This window comes from Geospiza fortis, unplaced genomic scaffold, assembly GCF_000277835.1.
Source record: "Geospiza fortis unplaced genomic scaffold, GeoFor_1.0 scaffold439, whole genome shotgun sequence".
Taxonomy (NCBI): Eukaryota; Metazoa; Chordata; class Aves; order Passeriformes; family Thraupidae; genus Geospiza; species Geospiza fortis.
Window position 1 is genome coordinate 367,429 of NW_005054618.1, and position 11,879 is coordinate 379,307.

The window sequence follows — 11,879 nt, forward strand, 5'->3', positions numbered from 1 at the left end:
CCTAATGAGGACTGGAATGGGCTGTGACAGGCGCGGGGAGGGGACAGGACAGCGCGGGGGACACTTCGGGGGACATCGGGGGACACTCGGGGGACTCACCCGCCGAGCAGGCTCTGCTGGGAGGCGAACGGGGGAATTTCGGCCGCTGGAAAAAGCGAAAAAGGAATTTAAAAAGGGTCGCGAGGAGCTGGGGATGGAGGGGGTGATAATTAACTAATTAACTAATGAACTGCGGCGGCGGCGCCATCGATTTTGGGTCGTTAGAGGGGAGGTCGGAGCAGGGACACGAGGGTGTCTGTCCCCCGGACAGACTGACAGACTCACCCTCCTCGCCGGGGACGCTGGCGATGACACCGAGGGACGCGGATTTGAAACGGGACCAGCCCCGGGAGCGCGGCCCGGCCCGGGGCGCCGGGAGCCTCCTGGCGTCCTCCTGCCGGCAGGGACAGCGACAGTGGTGGTGGCACCGCCACCCTCCCTCCCCAACATCGGTGCCCAAAGGGAAGCGGCTGCCAGAGGGAAGGAGCGTCCTGTGCGCTCTGAGCGGTGGCAAAGGCACCCGGGATGGTGGCAAAGGCACAAGGACGGTGACAAAGGCACAAGAACGGTGGTGACAAAGTCAGGACTGTGGCAAAGCCACTCAAGATGGTGACAAAATCTCTCAGGACAATGGCAAACCAGCAGGACAGTGGCAAAGCCACTCAAGGTGGTGACAAAGTCTCTCAGGATGATGGCAAAGCCACCCAAAGTGACGACAGGCTCGCATCAAATGCTGCCAAAGCCGCTCAAGATGGTGACAAAGTCTTGCAGGACAATGACAAAGTCACTCTGGGCAATGGCAAACCAGCAGGATGATGGCAAAGCCACCCAAAGCGGTGACAGGCTGACCCCAAATGATGCCAGAGCCACTCAGGACAATGACAAAACCCCTCAGGGTGACAACAAAGCCACCAGGGCCGTGGCAAAGCCACTCAAGATGGTGACAAAGTGTCTCAGGATGGTGACAAAGTCACTCTGGGCAATGGGAAACCAGCAGGACGATGGCAAAGCCACCTGGGATGATGGCAAAGGCACAAGGACGGTGACAAAGCCACTCAAGGTGGTGACAAAGTGTCTCAGGATGGTGGCAAAGTCACTCTGGGCAATGGCAAAGCCACCAGGGCTGTGGCAAAGCCACTCAAGTTGGTGACAAAGTCTTGCAAGATGATGGCAAAGGCACCTGGGATGATGGCAAAGCCACCCAAAGTGGTGACAGGCTGACCCCAAATGCTGCCAAAGCCACCAGGACGATGCCAAAGCCACCAGGACGATGCCAAATCCCCCCAGGATGGACAGCAGAGCCCCCAGGATGTGACTTTCCCCCAGCGCTCCCCTCCCCAGGCTCTGGGTGACCCCAGGGTGACAGGAGGGTCCCACCTGCGCCCTCCTCACGTCGGCCTCGTCCTCCTCGTCCTGCGAGAGCAGCGAGTCCAGCTCGTCACTGCTGTGCACCAGGGGGGCTCTCCGGGGGTCCCGGGGGCGCTGGCACAGCCCCCCCAGCTGCTCCGCGCTGGAACCGAGCTCGGGGCTCCTGCTGGGGGGGGACACGGGGAAAATCAGCTCGGGGGGCACCCCCAAAGTGGGTCCCCAAGGGTGAGCAGGGAATTTGGGGTGTCCCCTCCCAGGAAGGGATGCACGGAGGGTCCCAATTTGGGTTTGGGGGGTTTGGAGGTGCAGGAAGATTCCCAATCCCGCTGGATTTGGGGTGTCCCCACCAAGGCAGAGATGGATCCCAATCCCCAAATTTGGGGGGCTCAGGGATGCAGGAAGGTCCCTGAACCCGCTGGATTTGGGGGTCGGGGTTGGGGGTGTCCCCACGCAGGCAGGGATGCACAGAGGGTCCCAATTTGGGTTTGGGGGGCGGAAGACCCCCAACCCTGCTGGATTTGGGGTGTCCCCAGCCAGGCAGAGATAGATCCCAATCCCCAAATTCGGGGGGCTCAGGGATGCAGGAAGATCCTGACCCCACTGAATTTGGGGGTCGGGGTTGGGGGTGTCCCCAGCAGGGATGGATCCCAATTTGGGTTTGGGGGGTTTGGAGGTGCAGGAAGATCCCCAATCCCGCTGGATTTGGGGGTGTCCCCACCCAGGAAGGAATGGATCCCAATCCCCAAATTTGGGGGGCTCAGGGATGCAGGAAGACCCCCGACCCCGCTGGATTCGGGGCGTCCCCACCCAGGCATGGATGGATCCCAACCCCTGGGTTTGGGGGGCTCGGAAGACCCCCCTGGGGTCTGGATTTGGGGGGCACGGTGGCCCGGGGGTCCCCCCGTACCTGAGCTGCCCGTAGCCCGCGATGCCCCGCGGCTCCTTGCCCGGCTCCCAGCTGTGCCTCCGGAAAGGGTCCAGGGAGCTCCGCAGCGCCCCGGATCTCCGCAGGGCCACGCCGGGGACTCGCCCTTCCTCATCCTCCTCATCCTCATCCCAGAACGTGCCGGGCTCCAGGACGGACACGCAGCGGCGCCTCGGGGGCGGGAGCTCCGTGGGGATCCCCCCGCAGGGCTCTGGGGTGGCTTGGGGGGGCTCCAGGACTTTGGGAAGTTCCAGGATTTTTGGGGGCTCCCGGTGCCGCTCAGGGCCGGACGCTGCGGGAATGGGGCGTGGAGGGGTCGGGGGGGGGGCCAGCCCAGCCCTGAGGGGATTTTGGGAGGGCTCAGCCGGAGCAGGGGGGTGTTCTTGTGTCCCCGAGGTGCTGGAGGGTCCCCAAAGCCCCCGGGGTGGGGGAAACTCAAAATCCAGCCCCGGCCGAGGCTGAGCTCTCGTGGTTATTCATTAAACTGGGAGGAATTCGGCCGGGAGGAGAGCGGAGGGGATGGGAGAGGGAATGGGAAAGTGGAAAAATGGGAATGGGATTGGGATTGGGAATGGGAGAGGAAATGGGAAAGTGGAAAAATGGGAATGGGATTGGGATTGGGAATGGGAGAGGAAATGGGAATGGGAGAGGAAATGGGAATGGGAAAGGGAATGGGAAAGGGAATGGGAACGGGAATGAGAGAGGGAATTGGAATGGGAATGGGAAAATGAGAAGAGCAATGGGAATGGGAGAGGAAATGGGAAAGTAGAAAAATGGGGTTGGGAATGGGAGAGGGAGAGGGAATGGGAATGGGAAAATGGGAACAGGAATGGAAATGGGAGAGGAAATGGGAATGGGAAAGGGAATGGGGATGAGAGAGGGAACGGGAGTGGGAATGGGAAAATGGGAAGAGCAATGGGAATGGGAGAGGAAATGGGAAAGTGGAAAAATGGGAATGGGAATGAGAGAGGGAACGGGAGTGGGAATGGGAAAATGGGAAGAGCAATGGGAATGGGAGAGGAAATGGGAAAGTGGAAAAATGGGAATGGGAATGGGAATGGGAATGGGAATGGGAATGGGAATGGGAATGGGAATGGGAATGGGAAAATGGGAAAATGGGATTGGGATTGGGAATGGGAATGGGAGAGGAAATGGGAATGGGAAAATGGGAAAATGGGATTGGGAATGGGAATGGGAAAATGGGAACAGGAATGGGAATGGGAGAGGAAATGGGAATAGGAAAGGGAATGGGAATGGGAAAGGGAATGGGAATGAGAGAGGGAATGGGAGTGGGATTGGGAAAGGGAGAGGGAGAGGAAATGGTCAAGTGGAAAAATGGGATTGGGAAAGGGAATGGGAAAATGGGAACAGGAATGGGAATGGGAGAGGAAATGGAAGTGGAAAAATGGGATTGGGAATGGGAATGGGAGAGGGAATGGGAATGGGAATGGGAATGGGATTGAGAATGGGACCTCCCACCCCAGGCAGACCCCGCAAGGGTGCAGCTCATCCGAGCCCCCAAATTCCCACCCCCTGAGGGGAGGATAAACCCCCCCAGAGTGGGGAGAAGGGGCCAGGGGGCTTCAGAGGGACCAGGGGATCTGGGGTGGGATCTTGGGTGGGTTTGGGATGGGGCTGGGAGAGTTTGTGGGATGGGAACACGGCGAGGTTTGGGATGGGATCTGAGATGGGATCTGAGTGGGTTTTGGGGTGGGATCTGAGATGGGATCTGGGGGATTTCAGCCTGGCTATAGCCCCTTAAAAGGCCACATAAGACTGGGAAACCCCTGGGAATCCCGACACCCCTTCCCAAAACCCCGATATCCTCTGGGAACCCCAGAACCCCGACACCCCCTGAGCACCCCGAGCCGGCTGCTCCTGCTGGGCTCCCCTCCTGGACCCTGGGCTGCTCCTGGTGGATCCCCCCGATCCCTGTGCCCCAGCCCAGTCCCACAATCCCCAAATCCCAGCACCGTTCCCAGGCTGGCACATCCTGCCCTGGGCAGACTCACCCCGCTGGGGACAGGGAGAGGACTGGGATGAGCTGGGATGAGCTGGGATGAGCTCAGCCGTTTTTCCTGTTTTTACATTCCCAGCCCGGTCAGCTGATTTAAAACAAAAAAAAAGCAAAAAAAAAAAACCATTTTCCTTTGTGGATCTGCCCTTGGATCTGCCGGGGATCGGCCACAAACGTGGGATAATAAACATGGAATCATAAAAAAAATGAGGAGAGAGAGGAGCGTGGCCATCGGGGGAAAACCACAGGCACGGCTCTTCCCAAGAACACACGAGGTTCCCCCCACGCAGATTTTGGGGTTCCCGGGTTCATCCAGGGGCAGAAAAGCAACCGGGATGTGCAGGAGCTTCCCTGGGAATCTCAGGATGCAAATCCGAGCTCTGGAGCAGGGAAAGGGAAATTCGGCAGCAGCTCCCCCCAGGATTCCAGTTCCGGGGACAGTTCTCCCCAAATCCCGGTCCTGGGGACAAATCCCCCCTCAAATCCCAATCCTGGGGACATCTTCATGCCTAAATCCCAATTCTGGGGACAGATCCCCCCTCAAATTCCGATCCTGGGGACATCTTCCCCCCTAAATCCTGACCCTGCAGCGGTTCCCCCCAAATCCTGATCCTGGGGGCAGCTCCAGCCCCAAATCCTGATTCCCCCCTCCAAATCCCGATCGTGGGGACATCTTCACCCCTAAATCCCGATCCTGGGGACAAATCCCCCCCAAATCCCGATCCTGGGGACAAATTCAGCCCCAAATCTCGATCCCCCCTCCAAATCCCAATCCTGGGGAGAGATCCCCCTTCAAATCCCGGTCCTGGGGACATCTTCACTCCTAAATCCCAATTCTGGGGACAAATCCCCCCCCAAATCCCGATCGTGGGGACAGATCCCCCCCAAATCCCGATCGTGGGGACAGATCCCCCCCAGATCCCGATCGTGGGGACACCTTCACTCCTAAATCCCAATTCTGGGGACAAATCCCCCATCAAATCCCGATCGTGGGGACAGCACCGAAATGTTGTTGGTGGCGGAGCGGCGGGTTTGGCTCCCGACCGGGACGCGGGAACAGCGGGATAACGGCGGGCGGGGAATTTCGGGAGCTGCTCCGAGCTGGGAACGGCCAAACTCATGTCCGGGGTGGGGAGGGATTCCCGCTGGGAATTCCGGGATTCCCGGAGGGGTTTGGAGGGGGACCACGGGGAAGGGGCCGGGTGGTGGCCCTGGGGTGGGGTCGGGGGGCTCAGAGGGGACTTTGGGGAGGGGTCCTGCTGTCCCCAGGTCACCCCGAGTCACCCCGGGTCACCCCGGGTCACCCCGGACCTACCTGCGGGTGACGGGAGGGGGGTGAGCTCGGTGCAAGGCGGAAATTCCCAATTTCCCTGCGATTCCCGAGGGGGTCCCAGCCCCGCGCCCGTTCCCCCTTTCCCTCTCGTCTCCCGCACTCCAAAGGAACCAGGAACCACTCGGCCGAGCGGATCCTTGGCCCTGTTAACCCTTTTCCCGCAGGTGCCGCTGCCGCTCCCCAAATCCGGGAAGCGCTCCCTGTTCCCCGCTCGGCACCCCCCGATTCCCTTTCCCAGCGATTTTCAGGGATCGGGAACAGCCCCCGCGTCCCCCTCGGGGTCAAACTCTCCCTTCCCGAGATCCTTCCCATGGGATTTATGGATAACTCAGCTGGGAACCCCCAAAGCACCGCAGGGCAGGGCGGCGCTCACTCCGTGCCTCAGTTTCCCTGCCCCAAAGGCAAGAATTCCTTCTTCCCCCCCGGAATATTCCCATTTTTTCCCAACCCGCAGCTGGTAAAACCCCACATCCCACGGGGCTGAACCCCGAATTAAGGGGCTGCCCCCCACATCCCCCACCTTGTCCCGGTTCCGGACGGGTCACACACCTCGGGCAGTCCCAGCGCGGCCGGATCCAGGCGGGATTTCATCTCCTGGCAAAAACCAGCACGGAACGGGTCAATCCCGGTTCCATCCCGCTCCGGAGGCACCTGCGGGCCCTCAGCACCCCAGAGAGAGGGAAGGGAAGCGATTCTCACCTCCCGGGAATATCCGGGAGCATGGAAAAGCTCCGGGAGCGCCCAAAACTCCCGCAGAGCCTCCACCGGGGTGTCCCGGCAGCAGAAATCCCAGGAAAACCCCAAATTTCTCCCCCCTCCCTCCACCCCGGAGCCAAACGGCCTCGGGTTCCGTCTCCCTCTGGGTATTCCCGGCGATTTGTCCCGCCGGGAAGGTGTTTGTTTAAACAAACGGGCGGAACGGGGACCTTTGTGCGGGATTCGGGAGGTGCCAGGAGGTGACAACTCCCGGCACCCGAGCCCTGCCCGCTGCCGAAGCTTTTCCAGGGATTTCCTCGGGAATTCTCATTCGCAGGGCAGGGAAATGAGCTTTTCCCCCAGGTTTTTTTTTGGGGTTAAATTTTGGCCTCGCTGTTTCCTGGTTCTGCGGGTCCGCCCCGCCGCGCTTGTGTGCGCAAACCTTCGGGATTAGGGGTGGAATTTGGGAAGCTGGGGCTTAAATTCCTGAACGGAGGCGGGGAATGGGGTCTTTGGGTCCTTGGCGAGCCAAGCCGTGATTCCATGGAGGGACAAAAAAAAACCTCCTTCCCCAAAACGCCAGAAATATTCCAGGCGTGGAATCTTTCTCTTTTCCAACCTGAACAATTCCATCATTTCCGAGGGGATTCGGGAATTGGCTCCTCCTCCTCACCAGGGTCCCTTCGGGGGGGTAGGAGGGGTCTCATCCTTCCCGATGCCGCAGCTCCACCTCCCGAAATCCAGGGAGGCGCCAGGATTTGGGATCCAACTCCTTTTCCCAAACAAAACCTCGCCCCAAAGCCCAATCCAGCTGCTGGCAACGAGCCACCCTCGCCCTTTTTCCAGCTGGAAATCCCATGGGAGAGGCAGCAGATCCCGCTGGGATCATCCTTACCCCTCATCCCGGTGAGATTCCCGGTGCTCCGATCCTCCCGGCCGCTCGGATCCCACCGGCAAGGCCGGGGTGGGATCCGGGGGTGAGGAATTCCAGCCCCGGGGACATTGTTTAGGGACAAAAGGGACAAAAGGGACACTGTTCCCTCGGGATCTCCATCCACCGACACGGAATTCTTGGCTGTGGGGTGATGGGAGCCGCCAAATGTTGGAATTTTTGGGGGGGTTATCTCCAAATATCGGGATTTTGAGGCAGCAAAACGCAAATCTTTTATTTTCCGTGGAATATCTGCGATTCCAGCGGTGTCACACGGAGGGAAATCGATGGCCGGCATCGCAGCAGCTCCGGAGGGAGGAACGCACGATCCCTGTGATCCTGATACTGGATCCCAGTGACCCCAGTGATCCTGGTCCCCAATCCCAATGATCCCAGTGATCCCAGTACCTGATCCCAATGATCCCAGTGATCCCAGTGATCCCAGTGATCCTGGTCCCCAATCCCAATAATCCCAGTGACCCCAGTACCTGATCCAAATGATCCTTGTGAGCCCAGTGATCCCAGTGATCCTGGTCCCCAATCCCAATGATCCCAGTGATCCCAGTACCTGATCCCAATGATCCCAGTGATCCCAGTGACCCCAGTACCTGATCCCAATGATCCTTGTGAGCCCAGTGATCCCAGTGATCCTGGTACTCAATCCCAATGATCCCAGTGACCCCAGTGATCCCAGTACCTGATCCCAATGATCCCAGTGATCCCAGTGACCCCAGTGATCCTGGTCCCCAATCCCAATAATCCCAGTGACCCCAGTACCTGATCCAAATGATCCTTGTGAGCCCAGTGATCCCAGTGATCCTGGTACTCAATCCCAATGATCCCAGTGACCCCAGTGATCCCAGTACCTGATCCCAATGATCCTCGTGAGCCCAGTGATCCCTGGGAGCCCAGTACTTGATCCCAAAGACCCCCGTGATCCCAATGATCCCAGAGATCCTTGTACCTGATCCCAACGATCCCAGTGATCCCTGAGATCCCAGTATCCAATCCCAATGATCCCAATGGTCCCAGTATCCAACCTCAATGATCCCAGTGATCCTTGTACCCGATCCCAATGCTGCCTGTGATCCTGGCACCCAATCCCAACGATCCCAGTGATCCCTGAGATCCCAGTATCCAATCCCAATGATCCCAGTGATCCTTGTACCTGACCCCAATGCTCCCTGTGATCCTGACACCCAATCCCAACGAACCCAGTGATCCCAGTGATCCCTGTACTGGATCCCAACGATCCATGATCCCACTACCCCATCCCTATTATCCCTGTGACCAATCCCTGCGGGAATCACCATTTTACTCCCAAACGCCCCCAAACTTCCTCCCTGAAAAGAAAGAACTCCCTGGATGCCCGTCAACAACACTCCCCCATCCCACACCCCGGATCCCCTCCCAGCCCACAGATCCAACCACCAGACGATGCCCAGCGCTGGAAAGCGACCCTGGAGGTGGAGGAATCCCTGGAATCCACGGAAATCTGGAGCTTTGGGGAGGTGCCTGGAGCGCAGGTTTGGATCAGGTCTGGATCGGGTCTAGATGAGCGGGTAGGAGGCGTAGCTGGCGATGCCGCAGAGGTTGGAGGCGTTGCGGGCCATGCGGATGTACCCCGCGTCTCCGAAATGCACGCCCCAGCTTCGGGAACGGGGAGAAGGAAAAAAAAAAAATCCTCATTATTTTTTTTTTTAAAGGAGAAGGTGCCAGAACCCTGGGATTCGTGGAACCATTCGGCGTGGAAACCCAGGGCACCACAGGGAATATTTCTCTGTTTGCTCTGGGGTGCCCTGACGCCCAGGGACACACTGATTTTGACCCTCATTCATGGAGAAAGTTTTCTAAACTTCAAGCTAGACTAAAAACCACAAAACTGGGAAATTATAGAGGGCAGTGTAGAAGTATCACTCGGTGAGAAATTTGAATTTTGGGATTTTTAGTATGCAAGATGGAGGGCACAGGGGATCGTCCTGGGTTTCTTCTTCACGCTTCTTCTTCCTCCTTCTTCAGTGGTTTGGGTGACGTTTTGTAATTGGGTGGAAAAAATCTGCACTGCGGGCTCTTTGGGACCAGTTATTGGGTTAAAAGGGAAAATAATCCAGGTGTCAGTTCTTAATTGGATAGTTTAGTCTTAAAAGACCTTGGAACAAGAGATTGTTGGCCATTTTTGGGCCTTGCTGCCCAACTCACAGTAGTGAGATTGTTTTACTGATAAGAAATTATAAACACAATAATAAACACCTGAGTCCCAACATGCATTATCATCCCAAGTGCCTTCAATCCAGACCCAGAGAAACCCACAACTGGTACCGCCACAATTTGGGTTGGAAAAGTCCTCGGAAATCACAAAGTCCAACTGTCCCCAAGGCTGCTGAGGCCACCACCATGGGAATGTGTCCCCAAGTGCCACATCCCCGTGGATTTGGGCAGCTCCAAACACAAAATTGTGGGATTATGGAGTGAATTGGGTCGGAATGGACCTTTTGGATCATCATTCCAACCCTCCCATGGGTGAACAAGCAGCTGGACAAGGCCCTGAGGGACAAGGTGGGAGTTTGGGGGTGTCCAGGGCTGGGAGTTGGACTCTGATCCTTGTGGGTCCCCTCCAGCTGGGAATGTTCCAGAATTCCCCGTGGACGCCCAGGGTTTTACCTGTTCTTCACCAGCCAATACTCCTTGTTTTCCAGGGAGCCGTACCCCACCACCAGCACCCCGTGGTTCACCTCCTGCGAGCACTGGGGGTCGTCGAACACCCCTGGGGAGGGAGAAAACCCGGAATTCCAACGGATCCCAGCCTCCCCCCAGGAACTCACCGCCAGCCTCCCAAATCCCACCCAGATTCCCAAGGCTCCCTCTCACCACGGAAGGATTCTGGGGTGAAAGGAAGGCAGAAGTGGATTTGGAAGGGTGGAAGGATTCTGGGGTGAAAGGAAGGCAGAAGTGGATTTGGAAGGGTGGAAGGATTCTGGGGTGAAAGGAAGGAAGAAGGTGGATTTGGATGGTTGGAAGGATTCTGGAAAGAAAGGAAGGAAGAAGGTGGATTTGGAGGGTTGGAAGAGCCCTAAAGGCCTCAAGACCATCCCACCCCAGCCTCCCTCCAGGAATTAACCCCCAAAATTCCCGAATTCCGCCCCGTCTGGAGGCCTCACCGGAGCGGTAGAGGAAGAAGCTGGGCCGGGTGGCATCGATGGCCACGGCCACGGGGCCCACGGTGGCCACGGCATCCCTGAGCGCGGCCTCGTCGCCCTCGGGCAGCTCCACGAAGCGGGAGCAGGAGGCGGCGAGGGCGGAGGCATTGTAGTGGCACGTGCCGTTCTGATGGGAAACGGGGAAAAAACGGGAAACGGGAGTGAGGCGGGAAACGGGAATGGGGCGGGAAACGGGAATGGGACGGGAAATGGGAATGAGATTGGAAACAGGAACCAACTGGGAAACGGGAATGAGCCAAGGAATGGGAATGAGGCAGGAAACGGGAATGAACCAGGAAATGGGAATGAGCCGGGAAACGGGAATGAGACAGGAAATGGAAATGAGATGGGAAATGGGAATGAACCGGGAAATGGGAATGAACTGGGAAATGGGAATGAACGGGGAAATGGGAATGAGCCAAGGAATGGGAATGAGGCAGGAAACGGGAATGAACCGGGAAATGGGAATGAACCGGGAAATGGGAATGAACGGGGAAATGGGAATGAGCCAAGGAACGGGAATGAGCCAAGGAATGGGAATGAGCCAAGGAATGGGAATGAGACGGGAAACGGAAATGAACCGGGAAATGGGAATGAGGCGAGAAACGGGAGTGAGCTGGGAAATGGGATTGAGTTGGGAAATGGGAATGAGACAGGAAATGGAAATGAGATGGGAAATGGGAATGAACCAGGAAATGGGAATGAGTCAAGGAATGGGAATGAGCTGGGAGACAGGAACAAGCCAAGAAATGGGAATGAGACAGGAAATGGGAATGAGCCAATGGGATCCAGGAGCGTTCCCAGACCCCCGTCCGAGCCCCTCCAGTCCCGCCTTCCCCATCCTTGGTTTGTTTCCCACAGGATTCTCTGTCCTTTTTCCTCAAAAACATCCAAAATTCCAACTCCATCCCGGGGTTGGTTCCCCTTCCCAATCCCAACTAAATCCAGCACAAGCCTCCATCCTCATCCTCCTCCTTCCTGAAGCCCCCATCCTCATCCTCCCTATCCACAGATGCTTCTCATTCCCTCCAGGCCCCAGGAACAGCAGCTTTTCCCTCTGTAGCTCCACGTTGGGAGAGCTAAATCCCACTTTTTCTTGGATTGAGCTGTTGTTTCTGTGACCCATTTTCCTGGGATCGTGTTTTCAGGAGGCTCCTGACCCATTTTTCCCTCCCCTCCAGCTCGTTGCTTAAGAAATGGTGAAATAACCGGGTAGGAATTCCAGCTCCTGGTCCAGTCACTCCCCTCCAAATAATCCCAAGGTTCCTGGGCTGGCTTTGGATCCTGAGGTGCCACCAGAAAACCGGGGCAGGGGGAATTGGATGGGAGAGGAGGGAGGAAAACAGGAACAGGAAAAGAGGTTTCCAAGGCCC

The 11,879-nt window shown here is 57.5% G+C and overlaps 1 protein-coding gene across 1 annotated transcript in view; it reads right to left on the reverse strand.

Moving 5' to 3' along the window:
• Nucleotides 1-8,734: 8,734 nt before the first annotated feature.
• Nucleotides 8,735-11,879, reverse strand: part of LOC102032358 (cathepsin S-like) — a 5,305-nt gene continuing 2,160 nt past the window's right edge. The window contains exons 6-8 of the mRNA XM_005430321.2: nt 10,468-10,652; nt 9,971-10,073; nt 8,735-8,959 (exon numbers count right to left, since the gene is read on the reverse strand). Coding sequence (XP_005430378.1) covers nt 8,860-8,959; nt 9,971-10,073; nt 10,468-10,652 — 388 coding nt within the window. The 3' untranslated portion in view covers nt 8,735-8,859. The remainder of the gene's footprint in view (nt 8,960-9,970; nt 10,074-10,467; nt 10,653-11,879) is intronic.